The sequence below is a fragment of the Hylobates moloch genome, unplaced genomic scaffold (assembly GCF_009828535.3).
Source record: "Hylobates moloch isolate HMO894 unplaced genomic scaffold, HMol_V3 SCAFFOLD_10, whole genome shotgun sequence".
Lineage (NCBI taxonomy): Eukaryota > Metazoa > Chordata > Mammalia > Primates > Hylobatidae > Hylobates > Hylobates moloch.
Window position 1 is genome coordinate 92963201 of NW_026652285.1, and position 19949 is coordinate 92983149.

Genomic DNA, 19949 nt, shown 5'->3' on the forward strand with positions numbered 1-19949 from the left:
ATTAGTTGGGTGTGGTGGCAGACGCTTGTAATCCCAGCTACTTAGGAGGCTGAGGCAGGAGAATCACTTGAACCCGGGAGGCGGAGGTGGCAGTGAGCCAAGATTGTGCCACTGCACTCCAGCCTGGGCAGTAAGAGCGAAACTCCATCTCAAAAATAATAATAATAAAGTAAAAAGTCATTTACCGTCATCATTGCCCAAAGTCTCCTGGGGCTTCTGCAAAATAGATTCTGGTTCTATTTCTAGAGTACTAAGCAGAGCTCATGCACAGAACTCAGTGTGTGACACATTAAACCCAGATTTTGTGGGATGGGGGAAGATATTCTTTTGTTTAAACCCCACAGTTTCAACATGGATATTAATGATACCTGTCCTTGAAATTCACCATTAATTTCTATCAACTTCACAGCACTCAGAGGTCCAGAGTCTAGCTCTATGCTAATGCAGATTCTGCAAGAGATAGGTCTCCACTCTAGAGTTCACATCATTCTCAGCTCTGCCAGCAACCCTTTTCCTCACCTGTAAGATGGATATGCTTTATACTGGAGTCAGCAGAAGGAATAACTCATGTTCCCAGACATAAGCTGTCACTGAGGTTCCAATTCTTATGTTCATCTTCAAACTACCTTCCTATTGGTCTGTGAATGAAATACATCCCTCCCCACCACCCTTGTAATACAAGGGGAGACAGCTGAAGAGCGGCTGAGATTTTCCTACTGCTTGCTCCCTCTCCTCTCTCCCTGATTGTGACCGCTAACAAGCATTTCCACTGCTGAACCACAAAATCACCTAACTTCAGAGAGGGACGAGGACACAACCTGGCAACCTAGGGACATGTTTTGTTTGGCTCACCTCATTTTAAATTTTCTTTAATCAGTTGTAACGTTTTAAAAATCCAGGATTTCAAATAAAAATCTGGATTTCTAGCTTCTCCTGAAACAATGTGAAGACCTGCCAACCCTGGGCTTGCTTCTCCTAATGATAAAACAGAGCTGAATAACTGCCCTATTAGATCAACTTTCCAGGGGACAGCACAATCCTCCCCAGAACGTTTTACTCATTTATGTCACCTGCACGGCTCCCTTAGGCATTTGGGTTTGTTAGCCCTCATCTAGGACAATTCCCTCACTTAAAAGATGAAGAAAATGATGGTCTTAGAAGAGAAAGTTAACTTGCCTGAGGCTGCAGATTAAGTTAGAGGCAAAGGAGGAAGTTAAGTTGGGTTTAGGTATCCTTCTAATATAGCATAGTGTGTCCCTATTTAAACCATGGCTTCCATCAGCATTTCTTCAACCAATTACTTAAACTGTTTAAGTGGAATCAGCTATATTTTCCACATTTCCCTTTTATTCATCCTTTTCATATAATTGATGTTCTTATAGAAAACTTTGTATCAGTCATTTCATTTAAATATTATCCGACCTAAAAGAAACCATGAATCAGGGATCGGACAAAAATACACTATCAACTTTTACACATTTCAGTAGGTGAAGGACCAGAAAGAATCTTAGAAATCACTGAGCTTAATACCTGGCTGTACAGACAAGGAAGCTGGGACCCAGAGAGGGTGCAGAGTTCCAGGGTAACAGGCCCGGTCTCTAACTTTCCAGCTCACTGCTCTTTTCTGCTATACCAGGGCACCGCCGTGCAGTCATCCAGGCTGCCGGGGACTAGCTTCCCCGACATGGAAACAAAAACTACAGAACTCGCTCACACCTTAAACATGGCCAACCTTGACTCTGCCAAGATCTAAGGTTTAGAATGAGTTGCTAACATTCAATTTATAGAATTGGATTTGTACTGGAAGACAGACTTTCCTTAGAACTGGTATTTGGTGGAAGTTTTAACACTGGCTCTTATAAGAGCTAAACCCCGTGTGAGAAAAGTTGCTGTAACAACATCATAGCACCTTTGCTTCAACTTCAAAAGAAAAAAAGGCTATGGTAAAAAGCTTTAATAACAGACAATGTGATTTCATAGGCAACCAATTAGCAGATTAATGGATCATTTAACTTTCTTTACTTAAAACCAATACTCCACTCAAGAAAGATGAACCCAAAATGCATCTTCTTACACTGACCAACATAACTAAGTACAAATGAAGTCAATGGTGTACCCCATTAGCATGCTGCGTTGTATGTCAATAAAACAAGCCCTCCCCCACCCCGAGCCCTGGCCCCTGGCAAACATAGATAAATGATTGTGCACTGCGTGATGATACCATTAGGTGAGAACTTTGGTTCATGCAGTCGGCTGCCGCAGAGGTTGCACCCAAAACCCGCAGCCCCGGCACCCAAAGTCAGTCAGCGGTGGTGGCTCATGGTGTCAGCCGTGCTCCTTCCATAACACCAGGTGAATACTGTGGTCAGGCATGCTGGTGGCAAAGACCAAGCCCGTGTCATTGTGCCCATCCAGTCCATTCAGCCAGGATGCTTCGCCTGCCAGGAAGCTTGAGCCTCTCTTTGATTTCCTGTACTCTGGCAGAGGCCAGCGACTAATCAGGCTCTCTGTCCGCAAGTCCATGATGTACAGGTAGCGGTTGTCAAACAGCAGAGCAAAGATATCTCCAAAGCCAAGCAAGGCCAAGTTTGCTATCTCGGGAGTCTTGATGATCCTACAAGGATGAGAGTTAGGGACTGTGAAAGGCAACTTTGCTTCTGTTTATGCTACTGTAATCTTTTCTGGAGATATTTAAAACCAATATTAAATTCAAGCAAATTTAGAGTTAAATGTTTTTGATAAAAAGTAAAATATAAGGAGAAAAAGCTCAGCCCACTTATAAAAAAGCCGGGAGCGGGAGAGGGGGGTTCAGTCATAATATAATATTGGCATGTAATGGAAAGGTGATGTTTGATGAAAGTTTTTTTTTTTTTTTTTAGAGAAGGTCTCACTGTGTTACCCACACTGGAGTACAGGGACGCGATCTCGGCTCACTGCATCCTCCACCTCCCATGTTCAAGTGATTCTCCTGCTTCAGCCTCACAAGTAGCTGGGACTACAAATAGCCACCACTGCACCTGGCTAATTTTTGTATTTTTAGTAGAGATGGGGTTTCGCCATGTTGGCCAGGCTGGTCTCAAACTACTGATCTCAGATGATCTGCCCACCTCGGCCTCCCAAAGTGCTGGGATTACAGGCGTGAGCCACCGCACCTGGCCTGATAAAAGTTTATAAAAGCACAAAGCATCTATCCAGGCTAGAAAGGATCTTACAGATAATATTTAACTAAACAATCTATTTTTAAGCTGTGAAAACCAAAGAGTAATGCTTTGGCAGAGTAAATGCTTTGGCTAAGGATTCACAATTTGTCTGTCAGTTACCAGTGAGAACTAGAAGGCAAGGTAAAAAGATGTATTCATCAACTCCTAGAATACTGGAACACCCTGAAGCCCAGAAGAAATCTGAAAGCCAAGTGACTAAAGTGCTACTCTACTCGGCAGGCAGCAAACAAATGCATTTCTCTCTAAAAACGGTAAAGGCTGAAAATATTTAAAGTTTCCCAAATAACTTAGAAACATTTATTAATAACAGATTTGTAAAAAGTTATTATGAAAACAACTAGGGGAGAAACAACTAGGGGAAGCAGAGAAAACTAGGGAGTTGGGAGGACAGCCCTAAACTTTCTCAGAGGCAGTTTCCAAGACATCAATGACAAAGGCTAGGAGACATCTAGCTAAACAGCAGCACAAACGAAAACAAAAAACAACTTATCTTCTGTTGTCTGCGCCCTTAGTGAAGCAAAAGATTAACAAGAAAAGTTGATGTCCTCTTCGGAGGAACTAAGAGCTACCAGACAAGCAGTAGACAAATGCTGCTCCGTGACATATGGTGGGGCTCCTGTGGGAGGAGAGTTTAGCCTAGGTTTTAAGGACACCACCAAACTAGTATAGGTCCAAGAGAGCAACCAGAATGGGAGGACCTGGAGACCAGGACGAGGAAAGAACAGCTGAAGGCTATCAGCTGAGATGGGAAAGGAAAGAGTTGGCAGGAATAGGGTAACTGTATATGAGGATCACTTCTGAATAGTGAAAGATGTGTAAGAGACAGGACAGACATTATAAGCTTTAGAAGACAGAACTACGATCAGAGGCAAAGAGTTACAAAGGAGCCAATTTCAGTCTCGTATCAGGAAGGATGGGGGACATTCAATATTTATCAAGCATTTAAATGTGCCAGGCACCAAACTTCATAATTAACATGTTATCTTTTTAAATTATTTTTATTTTATTTTATTTTATTTATTTATTTATTGAGACGGGGTCTCGCTCTGTTGCCAGGCTGGAGTACTATTTTATTTATTATTTTATTTTATTTTATGTTATTATTTTATTTTATTTTATTTTATTTTATTTTATTTTATTTATTTTATTTATTGAGACGGAGTCTCACTCTGTCGCCAGGCTGGAGTACAGTGGCGCGATCTCGGCTCACTGCAACCTCCACCTCCCGGATTCAAGCAATTCTCATGCATCAGCCTCCCGAGTAGCTGGGATTACAGGTGCCCGCCACCATGCCCAGCTAATTTTTGTATTTTTAGTAGTGATGGGGTTTTACCATGTTGGCGAGATGGTCTCCATCTCAACCTTGTGATCCACCTGCCTCAGCCTCCCAAAGTGCTGGGATTACAGGCGGGAGCCACCGCACCCAGCGTGTTATCTCAATCCTCATAATGCAGTTAGGTAGAGGTATTCGCTCCACTATATTAGTAAACAAGACTAAAACATCTTGCCATGAGTCATACAGCTAACATGATGCAAATGTTTTCTGCGTATCATAGGTGCTGAGTGCTGGCTGGGCCCCTGAAGAGAGATAAGCAAGGTAGTCTTTGCCCCTTAGAAGGGGAGGGCATAGCATATAACTGCCAGACTATGTGAGAACATGCTCAGCACAAACACTCCAATGGATATAACAGGAGTATCAAGGAATGAGCAAATCTTTCTGTCTTTTATCAGCTGGACCTGGAAGAATATTTTTTCTCTTTCTTGAAGAAGAAATGCGACTGGGCAATATAGACTGAGAGAATACTGAAAGCCTGTCTAAATTTTACAAATTGTCTCTCATGGGCATGTGCTGCTCTTATAATTAATATCTGAAAAAAAATCTATGATACTAAGAATATCAACAAGACATCACTTCTATGAAACTAAGAAAACAGTTAACAGGTGCTGGCACCTGCTTGAAAAGCAGAGCGTGAGCTCACCTTCCTAGACTGAAAATGGAAGAAACTTCTGCTAAAAAAGGTAGACATTTAGATTAGATGACACGTTTGAGAACATCCAAAATCAATCACTGAACACTCCCTATGGTCTATGGTGTGAGCCTTTATAAACAGATTTACAAGATGGAGTCTGATCCCAGGGAAAGCAGTAAGTTCAGATTAACTTCAAGTAAAGGGGAAATAGAGGTCCCAATATGTGTGTTCCAAATGAGTTATAACTGATAACTCATCCCTCATTTTCTACTTAGATGACGCATATTCATTCACTCAACAAATATTTACTAAGAGCCTAAAGTGAGCTAGCCAATGTTGGTACCAGGATTTCGGCAGTGAATAAGACAAAGTTTCTCACACTCAAACTATCCAATACTGAATTTCCTAGTCAAACCTGATTTTTCTATTTCTTTACTTGCTCATTCACCCAGGTGCTCAAGCTAGGAAACGTGGCAACCATCCAATTCTCCTCCTCCTCATTCAAATCACACATTCGATCACCAAGATCTATTAATTTTATGCCCTAAATTTTTCTCTAATTTATTCACTACTATATGCACTACCACAGCTCTAGTCCAAGACACCATCTTTTGCCTGCACTATTGCCAACGGCTTTCTACTGATCTCCCCACATCTACTTAGTCCCTTTGAATCAGTTAACCTCACATACAACCTGATGTTATCACCTTGTTGCAACTTCTAAACTCTTTGATGGCTCCTTATTGTGCTCCCATCTTTAGCCATGCTGATGCATTTAAGGAATTTCCTTCAATTTCTCAAATGTACCTGAGGCTCCTTTAACCTCAGGGCTTTCGAACGAACTAGTGTCTCAGTCTAAAATTGCTCACTGTACACCCACTCCTGGTACTTAGTTGAGGCATTTATACTCACCCTTTAGAGCTCAGCCCAAACGTCTCTTCCTCTTAGAAGCCTTCCCTTACTCCACAAACTAGGCAGGGCCTCAAAGTACTCTGTACTAGGCTCCTCTTAACCCAAACATTAAACAACCTGTTTGCAATTAGCTGTTTAACATCAGTCTTCCCCGTCCTGCTGATCAGTAATTTCCCTGAGTTTGGTAAGTACTTCTGCTGTTTCCCAATGCATACCACAATGCCCGACACAAAGGTGGGTGCTCAATGAGTATCTAAAGAATAAAGCAGTGGTGAAATAAACAAAGGCAAGTGCAAATTCCTACAAAAGAGATCTAAAGGAGGCTAGGAAGCCGGGTGCAGTGGCTCATGCCTATAATCCCAGCACTTTGGGAGGCCGAGACGGGTGGATCACTTGAGGTCAGGAGTTTGAGACCAGCCTGGCCAACAGGATGAAACCTCATAGCTACTAAAAATACACAAAATTAGCTGGGCGTCATGGCAGGTGCCTGTAATTCCAGCTACTTGGGAGGCTGAGGCAGGAGAATCGCTTGAACCTGGGAAGCGGAGGTTGCAGTGAGCAGAGATCACATCACTGCACCAGAGCCTGGGTGACAGAGTGAGACTCTGTCTCAAAAAAAATAAAATAAAAACGAAAATAAAGGAGGTTAGGAAAAACAGCTAGAAAGTCTGGTAGGTCCCACATCATAACAGAAACACAAAAAATAGGTGGCTACCGGGTTAGGGCTTAAGATCTGTGAAGATGAGCTGATTTCAAAGACTGAAACACAAATATGTTGCAGAATAAAGCACAGGTCTTGACAAGTTTGTGGCTTTCACTTTGATCACTTTAGAAATGGAACCAGACATCCCTGCTGTGCAGAGTCTGGGTCCTTGAACCTAAGTAACCTTACATGCTGTAGAGATAACCTAACTCAAGCAATCACATCATATCTCAGACTTATTGAGTAACATGCTGTTATTTGTGCTTTGCTTCTTTTCAATTAGCTTCAAAGCTAAGTAGCCCTACCTGGTCCTAGCAACCGAAGCCAGAGGATTTGTAGTAGGTTTCAACAGAGGTTGGTTTATTTGTGTTTGGGAGGAAAAAAGCAGACACATGACAGACTCTTTTCAGAGAAAAAATCTGAACCTGGCAATTCCTACCCGCAAACGATCTTGCAGGTTTATTATTTAAAACTATTATTCAAACACTAAAAACTAACAACTTTCATCTAGGACTCGAGTCTCTATATGCCACTCTGAGTCACAAGCATACATGAGAAAGCAGACGTGGGACCAAATTAAACCCTTTGGAGATGCTAAGCATTAAAACAACTATGACATCTCTAGCCCACCTTGCCTTTGCACCTTCCCATCTAAAATTTTAACTCAAAATAAAAACAATATTAAACTATAAAAGACGTGATTTTCCCATAGTGATTACTTGAATATTTTGCTTTACAAAATATCAAATTCTTTCAAAACTTTATTTTCCCCTGTTTTTGGTGTCCCTGGCTTTCTAGTACCATAAGTATATGCCTACTGGATAATCCAGCCATGCATGAATGGATGAATGTTGGAATACAGTGAGAGATGGAATGCTGGGCAAGGCCCCTACCCTGTCTCAGCTTCAGTTTCCCCACCTACAACAGGAAAAGCTTAAACAGATGTTTTCTAGGAAAGGTTTCAGTCTTTTTTCTCAAAGCATAAATAACAATCATTTCTATAACTGATTCTGAAAGCTCTGAAACCTAACTGGTTAGAAATGTTGGTCTGATTCCAGGAAGACATAAATGGGGTTGTAACTTTGTGATCAGAGAGACGTGGCCCACCAAAGTTTTGTGGTTACTACTGTGATCAGATCCACACAAGCTGACCTCAAATAGTCATGCATAAAAACAATGAAGAGGCCGGGCGCGGTGGCTCACTCCTGTAATCCCAGCACTTTGGGAAGCCGAGGCGGGTGGATCACGAGGTCAGGAGATTGAGTCCATCCTGGCTAACACAGTGAAACCCCATCTCTACTAAAAATACAAAAAATTAGCCGGGCATGGTGGTGGGCGCCTGTAGTCCCAGTTACTCGGGAGGCTGAGACAGAAGAATGGTGTGAACCCTGGAGGCGGAGCTTGCAGTGAGCAGAGATTGTGCCACTGCACTCCAGCCTGGGCGACAGAGCGAGACTCCGTCCCAAAAAAAAAAAAAAAAACAATGAAGAGAACGTTCAATTTTCTGTACTCCTCCAAGTCCTGAACCATGCTATGGGACGCTAACTTTTTGAGTTGTTATTAATTAGTGTGTGCACAATAGGTGTGAAGTACAGTAGGTTCAATAAATTCAAACAGGTTTCTTTATATGGAGCCTCTCAGACTTACTATTAATAAAGATCTGCCAGGTGGTATACTAGGTCCTCATCACAAGCATTTCATTTAACAGTCACTTTACAGATGATGAAATTGAGCTACAGAGGAGTTAAGAAACTTATACTAAATCACACAGCCCATCAGAGATGGCACCACATCTTAAGCCAAGGTTTGTCTATCACCGAAGTTCTCTTAATGACCACATGGCACTGGCTTCCATCAGCCCCAAATATGCTAACAGATACTGTCCTTCTCCAAGAAGGGCCTACGGTATGCAGTGAATCACAAAATTTTTTGTCTATGGACTGCTGCTTATTTATTTATTTGGAGGGAAACCCTGTAAATTTTATTTTTCTCTAAGTATCTCTGTCTTTCTACTAGTCAACAGAAGGTCACTTGATCCCTAGATACCACTAAAGTTTACCAAGTTTGTAAAAACAATGCAGAATTTCAACTGAATATGAAGTAGAACTTAAAATATTAGAACTTATGGAGATCTGAAAGATCTTTTCATCCACACCCCTCATTTTCCAGAAAAGCATGTTAAATCTGAAAGAAGTGGCTCATGACTCACAGTCAGGCAGCGGACGTTCCAATGTGTAACTCTTTTTCATTTGCTTACTTCCTCTAAAATATTTTTCCTGTCTGAGATGTTCAGTATATATAACCCTGTTTACAAATGATACAGTAAACACTTCCTAAAAGCCAGCTACTGACTGGTACATCCAAACATTTAGTCTTGTCTTTACTACTGAACTGCAGCAGGCTTTCAAAGGTAAAGCGTGAGGTCGAAAGAAACATTACCTGAGAATATCGTAACTGGCAAAGTCCCACTGGTAGAGACCAAGTGCTGAACTACAGACAATGTATTTGCCATCAAAATGAAGTCTTGGCTGCAGGCAGATACTTCTATCCTCGGAGACAGACAATGTCTTTAAGCACTTGCAGTTGATTTCTCTCCCAATTGGCCAAATCTATAGAAAAAAGAAAATGAGGAAAGATGAGAGATCACATCACTACAGAAAAGCTTGTCCTTAAAATGGTCTCCATTTGCTGAAGTCAGATAGCAAGTGAAGTATACTGGAAAGACCCCAGGTTTATAGCCAAGAATCACAGGTCCAAGTCTTAATTTTCCTGTGCAATCTTGGGTAAATTATTTAATCTCTCTTAACTCCAGCTACTGCAATGAAGATAATGCCTATCACATGGGACAGTATAAAAGATCCAATAATGGGCCAGGCATGGTGGCTCACGCCTGTAATCCCAGCACTTTGGTAGGCCTAGGCGGGTGGATCACTTGAGGTCAGGAGTTCAAGACCAGCCTGGCCAACATGGTGAAACCCCGTCTCTACTAAAAATACAAAAATTAGCCAGGCGTGATGGCACACGCCTGTAATCCCAGCTACTTGGGAGGCTGAGGCAAGAGATTCACTTGAACTGGGAGGCAGAGGTTGCAGTGAGCAAAGATTCTACCACTACACTCCAGCCTGGGTGACACAGTGAGACCCTGTCTCAGAAAAAAAAAAAAAAAGAGATGCAGTAAGAATGTGAGAGTACTTTCTGAACTCTTTGCAATTCATTACAATAAATATTTTTGTTTTCATAGTTCAGATCTAAGAATTAAGGATGGTAGGAGATATGTAAAAAAATATTAAGAATGGGCCAGGCGTGGTGGCTCATGCCTGTAATCCCAGCACTTTGGGAGGCCAAGGCAGGTGGATCACAAGGTCAGGAGTTCGAGACCAGCCTGGCCAATATGGTGAAATCCCATCTCTACTAAAAATACAAAAATTAGCCAGACGTGGTAGCGGGCGCCTGTAGTCCCAGCTACTCGGGAGGCTGAGGCAGGAGAATCGCTTGAACCCAGGGGGCGGAGGTTGCAGTGAGCCAATATTGTGCCACTGCACTCCAACCTGGGCAACAGAGCGAGACTCTGTCTCAAAAAAAAAACCAACAACAACAAAATTAAGAATAAGCTGAACATAAATTTATGTGAATTTCTTTTTCATTTACAAATCCAAGTTAAGAAGCTACATAGGACATAGAGCTAGCAAATCATCTCTTCTTCCGGTGGGTTTAAAATGGCTTGGACTAAGACATTCCCCCTCCTCTTCCTAGAATGTTCACCCTTTGCCATACCACTTTCATTTTCTTATGTTTTCCAGTTTTTCTTTAATGAAGAAAATTAATGGAGAAAAAAACTCACCTTAATCTCATATTTGTCTGCACTTAAGAGGATGTAGTCCCCAGGACTGTGCAAGAGAGACTTGACTTTGCACTTCTGCAACACTACCTGCAAATGTAAACCATGTTACGGAAAGATCCTTTTAATGCTGCTCCTATAATGATTTTATTCTTTAAATTAAAATATGAAAATGAGCTTAACATACGCTAGAATAGCTAAGCCATAACTCCATTACCAAATTAACCTCTACTAAAAGTTTTACTACAATATTCTCTGTTATTAGCAGTATCTAAAAGTGTCTAACATTAGCCAGATGAGGTGGCTCACACCTATAATCCCAGTGACTCGGAAGGCTGAGGTGGGAGGACTGCTTGAGCCCAGGAGTTGGAGGATGCAGTGAGCTATGACTGCACCACCGCACTCCAACCTGGGCAACAGAGCAAGACCACAACGGTTAAAAAAAAAAAAACCTGTCTAAACATTGGCAGCATTTAATCTTAGCATTCGTCTAGAAGCAAACATTAGGACTGATTTTTTAAAATTATAAAATGTAACTTAATAGAAGGAACAGAAAAGAAAAAAGCCCATAGACACTCTGATGTAGATGCAAATGATCTGCTTTCATAACCATGTGAATCATAAATGAAAAAGCACTGGACTTGGGACCAGAATCTGCCATATGCTGACTTTGCAACCTTGGGCAAGACCATCTAAACTCAGTCAGTTTCCTGATCTTTAAAACAGGAGACAAGCACCTATTATCTTACCTCATTTAATTACAGTAAAGATAAAGTAACAATGTAAATTACAGTAGTAACAAAATAAAAGCTAACATTCCATTAGCACTTGAAATAAGTCTATAAACATTGGGTTCTAGCTATTTTTGTAATCAATCAGCCTAAGGTGAGAGGGGAAGCAGGGTTCACTCATTCAGAAGTCTGGACTGCAGACTCAACTGAAACAGACCTATTACTAAGTATCAGGCACCTTGCTGGGTGCTGTCCCAGCATTTCACTTCATGTTCACAGGAACATTTAGCAGATGACACAGCTCAGGTCCTGAAGGAGGAGTAACTTGTCCAAGACATCACCAACAGTGTCCTAGCCCCAATCAACTATTTTCCACAACACCAAACTGCCTTACACTATATAGCTTTTCTATGTAAAAAGTTAACATGGGCTAGGCACAGTGGCTCATGCCTATAATCCCAGCACTTTGGGAGGCCAAGGAGGGAGGACTGCTTGAGGCCAGGAGTTCAAGACCAGCCTGGGTAACACAGCAAGACCCCCATCTCCACAAAAAAAAAAAGATTTTCTTTTTTTTTTAATTAGCAGCTGGGCATGGTGGCTCACGACTGTTATCTCAGCATTTTGGGAGGCCAAGGTGGGTGGATCACCTGAGATCAGGAGTTCGAGACCAGCCTGGCCAACACAGTAAAACTCCATCTCTACTAAAAACACAAAAAATTAGCCAGGCATGGTGGTGGGCGCCTGTAATCCCAGCTACTCTGGAGGCTGAAGCAAGAGAATCACTTGAACTCGGCAGGTGGATGCTGCAGTGAGCCGAGATCGCGCCATTGCACTCCAGCATGCACAACAAGAGCGAAACTCCATCTCAAAACAAAAAAAAACAAAAAAAAACAAAAAAAACAAAATTAGCTTGGTGTGGTGGCACATGGCTGTAGTGCAAGCTACTCAGGAGGCTGAGGTGAGAGGATCACTTAAGCCTGGGGATTCGAAGTTGCAGAGAGCTATGATCATGCCACAGCACTCCAGCCTGGGCAACAGAGTGAGATCCTGTCTGTATTAAAACAACAACAAATGATTCTTCTTCATTTCCCACAGTGAATCTGCAAGCCAGGTGGCTTTACCTTAAAGACATATCCTTTATGGGTGCCCTTTTCATTATTGCCAGGAAAATCTAAGTTATGGGAATCTTTTGCTTAGACTACTGCCAAAGCCTAAATGGTCACCCTGTATCCACTTGTGCCCAACTCTAGTCCATTCTTCATTCAGCAGTTAATTTTCCTAAAACATAGATCGCACCAGACACTTGCTCAGAACTCGTGGATTGCTTCCTAGTACACGTCTGATGATATTCACCATACTTACTGTGGCCTTATAAATCATACAGGATTACCACCTCTCTGCCCATCTTCCCAACTACATACAGCATGGCTCCACTGGCTTATGTCCAGGTCATCAAATGTTCCAAGTTCTTTCCACCTGCTGGGGCTGTGCATATACTGCACCCTCTGAAACAATCTTTCAGCTACTCTTTCCACAGCTATCTCCTATTTATTCTTCATGTTTAACCCCCTTCTCAAAAAGTTTTCTCTGAACTAATTACTTTCCTATACTTTTTCTTTTTTTTTTTTTTGAAAGAGTCTCACTTTGTCGCCTAGGCTGGAGTGCAGTGGCACGATCTTGGCTCATTGCAACCTCCGCCTCCCCAGCTTCAAGTTAATTCTCCTGTCTCAGCCTCCTGAGTAGCTGGGATTACAGGCACTCACCACTACGCCCGGCTAATTTTTGTACTTCCAGTAGCGACAGGGTTTCACCATGTTGGCCAGGCTGGCCTCGAACTCCTGGGCTCAGGTGATCCGCCTGCCTTGGCCTCCCAAAGTGCTGGGATTACAGGTGTGAGCCTCTGTGCCTGGCCCTAGACTGTCTTATAGAACACTGTACTGTTCCTTCACAAAACTTAACACAATTTAAAATGATATATTTACCCATGAAATTGTTTAATAAAACTATTTCTCCTATTAGACTATCATCCACATGGTGAGGAGTAGGTCTATTTTGCTTACTCCTGTTTCCTCAGCCCCCTCGTAGAATGGGATCGTAAACTCAAGAAAAGTGCTTCTGCGTGGTATATCCATTATTTTTTTTTTTTTTTGAGACGGAGTCTTGCTCTGTCACCCAGGCTGGAGTGCAGTGGCCCGATCTCGGCTCACTGCAAGCTCCGCCTCCCGGGTTCACGCCATTCTCCTGCCTCAGCCTCTCCGAGTAGCTGGGACTACAGGCGCCCGCCACCACGCCCGGCTAATTTTTTGTATTTTTAGTAGAGACGGGGTTTCACTGTGGTCTCGATCTCCTGACCTCGTGATCCGCCCGCCTCGGCCTCCCAAAGTGCTGGGATTATAAGCGTGAGCCACCGCGCCCGGCCGGTATATCCATTATTAATACTGCATTTGATCCTCACAACAATCTTGTTTTTTTAAAAAAAGAAAACATTACAATATTTTACTAAAGATCCTGTACAGTTTTCTTTGTCCTACTTCTTGTTATTTTTTCAAAATGAAAATTGCTTTTCTGATTAAAAAAGAAACATGTTTATTCTAAAGGGAAAAACGCACCCACAATCCCACCAGAAATACCCACCTTCAACATTTTGATGCATGAACACATTCAGAAACCGGTATCACACTCTACATACTTTTTTGTATGTAACCTGTTTTACTTGCCCCCTCTATCCACCTAATATATTGTGGGCATCTTTCCATGTCCATAAGTCATTTATTTGTTACACCATGTATTAAGTACCTTCTACTTGCTGGTCACTGTTGTGTACCATTATGCTTTGTAGGTACAGCAATTCCATCTTATGACTCACCTAACACTTATAAGGCAGTGTCTACCATCCTCCACCCCCTCCCTCAAAAAGCCTGATAAGAAGGAGACTTCTTCTAAGTCTTCCTACCTTGGTGACCCATTCCGTGTGCCCGGTGAGTGTGTTCAGGCATGTCCCAGCAGATAAAGCCCATACTTTCACAGTGAAGTCTGCAGAGCCGCTCACCAAGATATCCAGTTCATCATTGTAGTCCACACTAAATACTAGTGCATATAATTACACAAAGTTAAAACATGTCTCTGTCAGTGGGTCTTTTATAATAGAGTTCAATAATGTTTATTTTCCCCAATTATATAATTTCCCAACCAGAGACACTGTAAGAATGATGCTATTCAACTAGCAATTTTCTGCTAAAACTATTTCAAAATTTTTACTATTATAGCTTATTATTCTAAGGTGGAAAGTCCTAGGAATAATACAATCTCTTTTATTTGTGGTAGCTATAGTGAGAGGCAAAACAAGTGTTGGAGATAATGGCATTCCTTCTTAGGACTGCCTGCCTGATACTACACAATACTTTATCTAATTTATGCAGGAAAACAAAACGTACATGGTCCTACTCTGATACACACTAACAGTAAGACAAAATATACAGAATAGAAGCTGCAAAACAGCACCCAGACTCAAGAAAACCCAATGTAAAGACAGAAAAAACAAAACAAAAACAAGGATCTAAAAGGTTAGATTAAGCCATTAACTCAAAAGTGTCTGAATTTCTTCACAGCTGTATCCCCAGCACCAAAAACAGTGTATGCTGTATAGTGTGTACTCAAATATTTGTTTTCAAATGTATACCAGTTCTAAAGGAACATTAGGGACCCAGAGATGAAGACACTGATTCTTCCTTTAAGGAACTCAGTCTAAGTAGGGAGTAGAGGAGGAAGCCCAGAAAAAAATAAATGTTTACCTCTTGCTAGGGAAACATCAAGGAGAATGACTAACTCTGCCCAGGGGTATCAGGGAGGACTTCAGGGAAGAGGCGATATTGGAGATGGGCCCTAAAGGATGAGCAGAGTTTATCAAGGAAAGAAAAAAGAATACTGCAGGCAGAGGGAATAGTAAAAGTATGAAGTTAAGAAAAACCTCAGCAATGTCTAGGCAACAGTAATAAAAATTTTTAGAGCAGGGTTCTCAAAGTTGATCGGGAATAAAATCACCTGGAAGTCATGGTACATCTTAACATTGTGGAACATAACACTCAATTTAACATACACTTCCATGCATACATGCACCTTCAAATATTAATTTCTGAACAAGTGGTAGCAGACAGCAAAGACTGAAGAAGAGTATATAGGAGGACAAATAAAATGAAGCAAAAAATATGTGTTTTTATTAGCCTAACGGCTAGTTTTACTTCAAAGAATCAGTAAGCACCAGATACAGTGCAAGTAACTCCAGTCACATGGGTGAACGAGACAGATAAGATCACTGTCCTTACGGAGTTTAGTCTGGTGGGGAAGCAAGATTATCATATTTGTATGATGAGTGGTCTACAGTAATACAAGTTACTGGGAAAGAGGGACCCAACCTCTTAAGGGAGTTTTGGAAGGCTGCTCATAAACGTAATGCTTCACATTACAGACTATGACTCTCAGAGGCTAAAGCAGTGGGTAAATGGGGGAAAGGAAGGGAGCTGCTCAACACAAGAGGCTGGGAAATAGCTCAATTTCTACACAAAGCCCCCCCGCCCCCACCCCCCGCCAAAAAAAAAGCAACAGAGAGAGAAGCTCAAATCTCAAGGCTATATTCAAATGACCAGTTTTTGCAAAATAAGGCTGCTATACATTTACTAGGAAACATTCAGGTATGTTTCTTTCGCCTTATCTCTAGGTGGTAGCTTGTTTTAATCAACTGTCAACCAAGCTCAAACTGGATGTAATCTGTGTAGAACACACAATCTAGGAACCACCATCACACCAAAGAACTTTCAGCCCTAATGCTACAAATAAAGTGGAATTTACACAAGTAGGATTTACTCAGTTTAGAGGTATGGAATCTGATAAAAGCCAAGGGACTGTCTGTTCAATAGGATATAAATGAAACAGGAGGGGGGAGAGAGAGAATGAGAGAGAGAAACAGAAAGAGAATGAAAACTACCCTTCCCACCAGAAGGGTACACACATAGAAGAAAGCAATAAAAAGCAAAACTGGGTAAAACATTCGAAATAAGAGTAACTAGAATAAAGGGAAATAACTGCAGTGACTAAGAAAGAGGGTTGAAAAAAGCAAGTTAAATTTAAAAAAAAAAAAAAAAAGCATTTCACATTCTTGGCTCCTGGCTTAAAAGGATGAGGCTAAGTTGTAAAAACCCTTGAAAAAGGGCAACCCACCCGCCCCCGTGTGCCCCCGAAAGTGCTGGGTCCTGGCTCCGGAACTCCATTCCCAGCAAGCCACAGTGTTGTCAAAGGAGCCTGTCACAAGCTTCTGTTCATCAAACTTCACCGCTGCACAAGTGTGGGTCTGGATGCCATAAACGCACTGCCCTGTGCTCACATCCCACAGCTTTGCAGACAAGTCATCTGACCCTTCAAGAGAAAAACAGGGAGGTTAATAAGAAAACAAACACACTAAAGAAGGAAAATCAATCCCAAAATCATGGTGTTCTTCAAGAACATTAATGGTCCCCTCCTCTAGCACTCTACTTTACCACTGAGGAAATCAAAGCATGGAGAGAGTAACACAACTTGCTTAGAGTCACCAAAACGGAGTCAAAAGCACTAGGACAGAATCCAAGCTTTTTGGTGAGACACTTTCCCTTAACTTTTCAGGCTACAGAAGGGCATTAGACTAAAAGCATCCCTTGGTGCTTCCACTTGAAAAATTTCATAAATCCTTGGCTATCATGAGCTCTCTGATTTGACTTCAAATAGATAGGTATTACACATGACTGCATGTTTACACTTGGATGCTTGTCCATTACCCAAGAGTTCTGAACAAATAAGGATTGTTAAATACTAAAGGTGTTTGCTGAAATATATTCCACTCTAAGGCAAGTCAAAGACAAACCTCAGAACTTCTGCAAAAGCTAACTGCTAATTGCTCCAGTCATCTTGAAATATGTGAAGGAAGAAACCTCAAGGAAAACCTGGGATAAATTATCTCCAGACATTCACAACTCAACAAAGAGTTTGTAAAGCCTCTTAAGATTCTGAAGGGAAAAGTTGGCTTTATTTCTGCCTCTGATGAAAATTCTGTACTAATCATGGTGACAATTCAGGACTTTGCTTTAAGTTTAAAATCCTAATGATTAATTCATTCTCACAATGACCCTTTAATAAGCCTCAACAAATAAAAAGACATTTTTGAGAATCCACTAAATACAGTCTCTATGATAATGGCACAGTATCCTAGGAAAGCACCAAATGACCAGTTTTTAAAAAGCTGAAATGACTAAAGCCAGCCACAATTCTACCTTTAGTCAAGAACCACTGTTTGAAACAATGGAAAAATATCTATCACTTATGAAAGAGCTAGAGTATGAATTTTAACCTGGGAAAACTATGACAGCATACTGAAATAAAGACTGTATTTATTGTCACTTTGCTATTTAGACTGTTTCCTTCTGTATAAAAAGAGGGGTAGGACTTGGTTGGTTCTCAATGGCCATGTGATACAACTGAATCATCTGGGAAGCTTTATCAAAACACACAGGCAGGTCCCTGTTTTCAGAGAGTTTAACCTGGGAACATTGGGGGCAGGGTCCAATAATCTTAAAAGTTTGCCAGGTGATTCTAACTCATCAGCAATATTTTGAGAGCCAATGGTCTACAACGGTGCTATCCAACAGAAAATATAATGCAAACTGCAGATATAATTTAAAATGTCCTAATAGTTACATTAAAAAAGAAATGTTGGGCCAGGCGCAGTGGCTCATGCCTGTAATCCCAGCACTTTGGGAGCCCAAGGCAGGCGTATTGCCTGAACTCAGGAGTTCAAGACCATCGTGAAACCCCGTCTCTACTAAAATACAAAAAATCGGCCGGGCATGATGGCGCGCCTATATTCCCAGCTACTCAGGAGGCTGAGGCACGAGAATCGCTTGAGCTCGGTAGGCAGAGGTTGCAGTGAGCTGAGATCACACCACTGCATTCCAGCTTGGACTACAGAGTGACTCCATCTCAAAAAAAAAAAAAAAGAAATGTTAGCCAACATGGTGAAACCCTCTCTCCACTAAAAAAAATACAAAAATTAGCCAGGCATGATGACGTATGCCTGTAGTCCCAGCTACTCAGGAGGCTGAGGCAGGAGAATCACTTGAACCCGGGAGGAGGTTGTAGTGAGCCAAGATCACACCACTGCACTCCAGCCTGGGCAACAGAGCAAGACTCTGTCTCAAAAAAAAGGAAATGTGTTAAAATAATTAAATGTGTTTTATTTAACTCAGTATGTCAAAAATGTCATTTGAACATGTAATCAATACAAATATTGAGATATTTTATATTCTTTTACATTGTAAGTCTTTGAAATCCAGTATTTCACACCTCCATTTGGACTAACCAGAGCTCAAGTACTCAAAAACCACGTGGCGCTAGTGGCTACTGTACCAGAGAGCATAAGCCTAGATAGTCTTTAAGGCCTTCAGCTTAGGCATGTTGTGACTGCATTCCTAAGGAGCTAGAGTAGGAAAGGAAATCATTTTAGGTCCTTTATGAGCTTGGTTTTGGTTACCACTTTTCAACTGGGGTCTCATTCATTCATTCAACATATATTTATAGAACTTCTGTGTCAGGCAGGACTCTTGTTCTCATGGCACTCAGTCTACTTGGGAAGACAAAAAGGCTAAACAAGCAATAATAATTCAGTATAGTAGCTGGTAGGCACTACAAAAGCCCATAGCAAATACAAGGAGCAGACAAGAAGAGAAAACGTCTCAGACGAGGCTCCACTGAATTTATGACCATGCTCTAACACGCAATTGGACATGCCTTAGGAACTGGCATGATTGGCTCTTCAACTACACTCCTCTTTTGTTTTTAAGCTGGGCTTTGGTATAGGACTATTTCAAGAAAGAATATCATGGCAAAAAAAAAAAAAAAAGCCTTTAAGTTTTAACTAATTTAAATCTAAAGGATGAATAAATTAGCCAGGCCAAAACAAAACAAAGGAATAATATATACCAAAACTTTTTCTGTAAAAGGCCTGATAGTAAGTATTTTAGACTTTGACCTATTGAGTTGCAATTACTCTCTTCTGCTGGATTTGGCCCACAGTCCACAGTTTGCCAATCCCTGGTATATACCTATTAAAGCAACTATTAAAGATCTCTATATACAACACAAAAATTATTGAAAAGGAACTGGGATCAAGTCATAAAGAACTATTTGGAATCATTCAAAAAACCATCTAGGAGTTATTTACAATGCTTGTCAAAAAACACTGCCTAAAACATGAACACTGATTATGAAAACAGTTCAGTCTGACTGTGAAATAGTGGCAAGGTTTGGCTGCAGAACTGGGTTAGGAGGTTGTTTAACTACGACCTTATTTGCATATCAGAAAGATCACTATGGCTATATCATGGAAAAAGGTTTGAAAGGGGGAAAACTAGAGGCAAGAAGGCAGTTAAAAACCAGGGGAGAGGACAAACAAAATGTGACACATACATGGAATATATTTTATTTATATATACACATACATTTATTTTATTTATATATACACATACATACATACACATACACACATATATTTAT

General features: G+C 41.2%; 1 protein-coding gene across 3 annotated transcripts in view; it reads right to left on the reverse strand.

Moving 5' to 3' along the window:
- Nucleotides 1–1939: 1939 nt before the first annotated feature.
- Nucleotides 1940–19949, reverse strand: part of FBXW2 (F-box and WD repeat domain containing 2) — a 29902-nt gene continuing 11892 nt past the window's right edge. For all 3 annotated transcript variants that reach the window (XM_032164994.2, XM_032164993.2, XM_032164992.2), the window contains exons 4-8: nt 16590–16784; nt 14329–14462; nt 10648–10734; nt 9246–9415; nt 1940–2614 (exon numbers count right to left, since the gene is read on the reverse strand). In XM_032164994.2, coding sequence (XP_032020885.1) covers nt 2326–2614; nt 9246–9415; nt 10648–10734; nt 14329–14462; nt 16590–16784 — 875 coding nt within the window. In that variant the 3' untranslated portion in view covers nt 1940–2325. The remainder of the gene's footprint in view (nt 2615–9245; nt 9416–10647; nt 10735–14328; nt 14463–16589; nt 16785–19949) is intronic.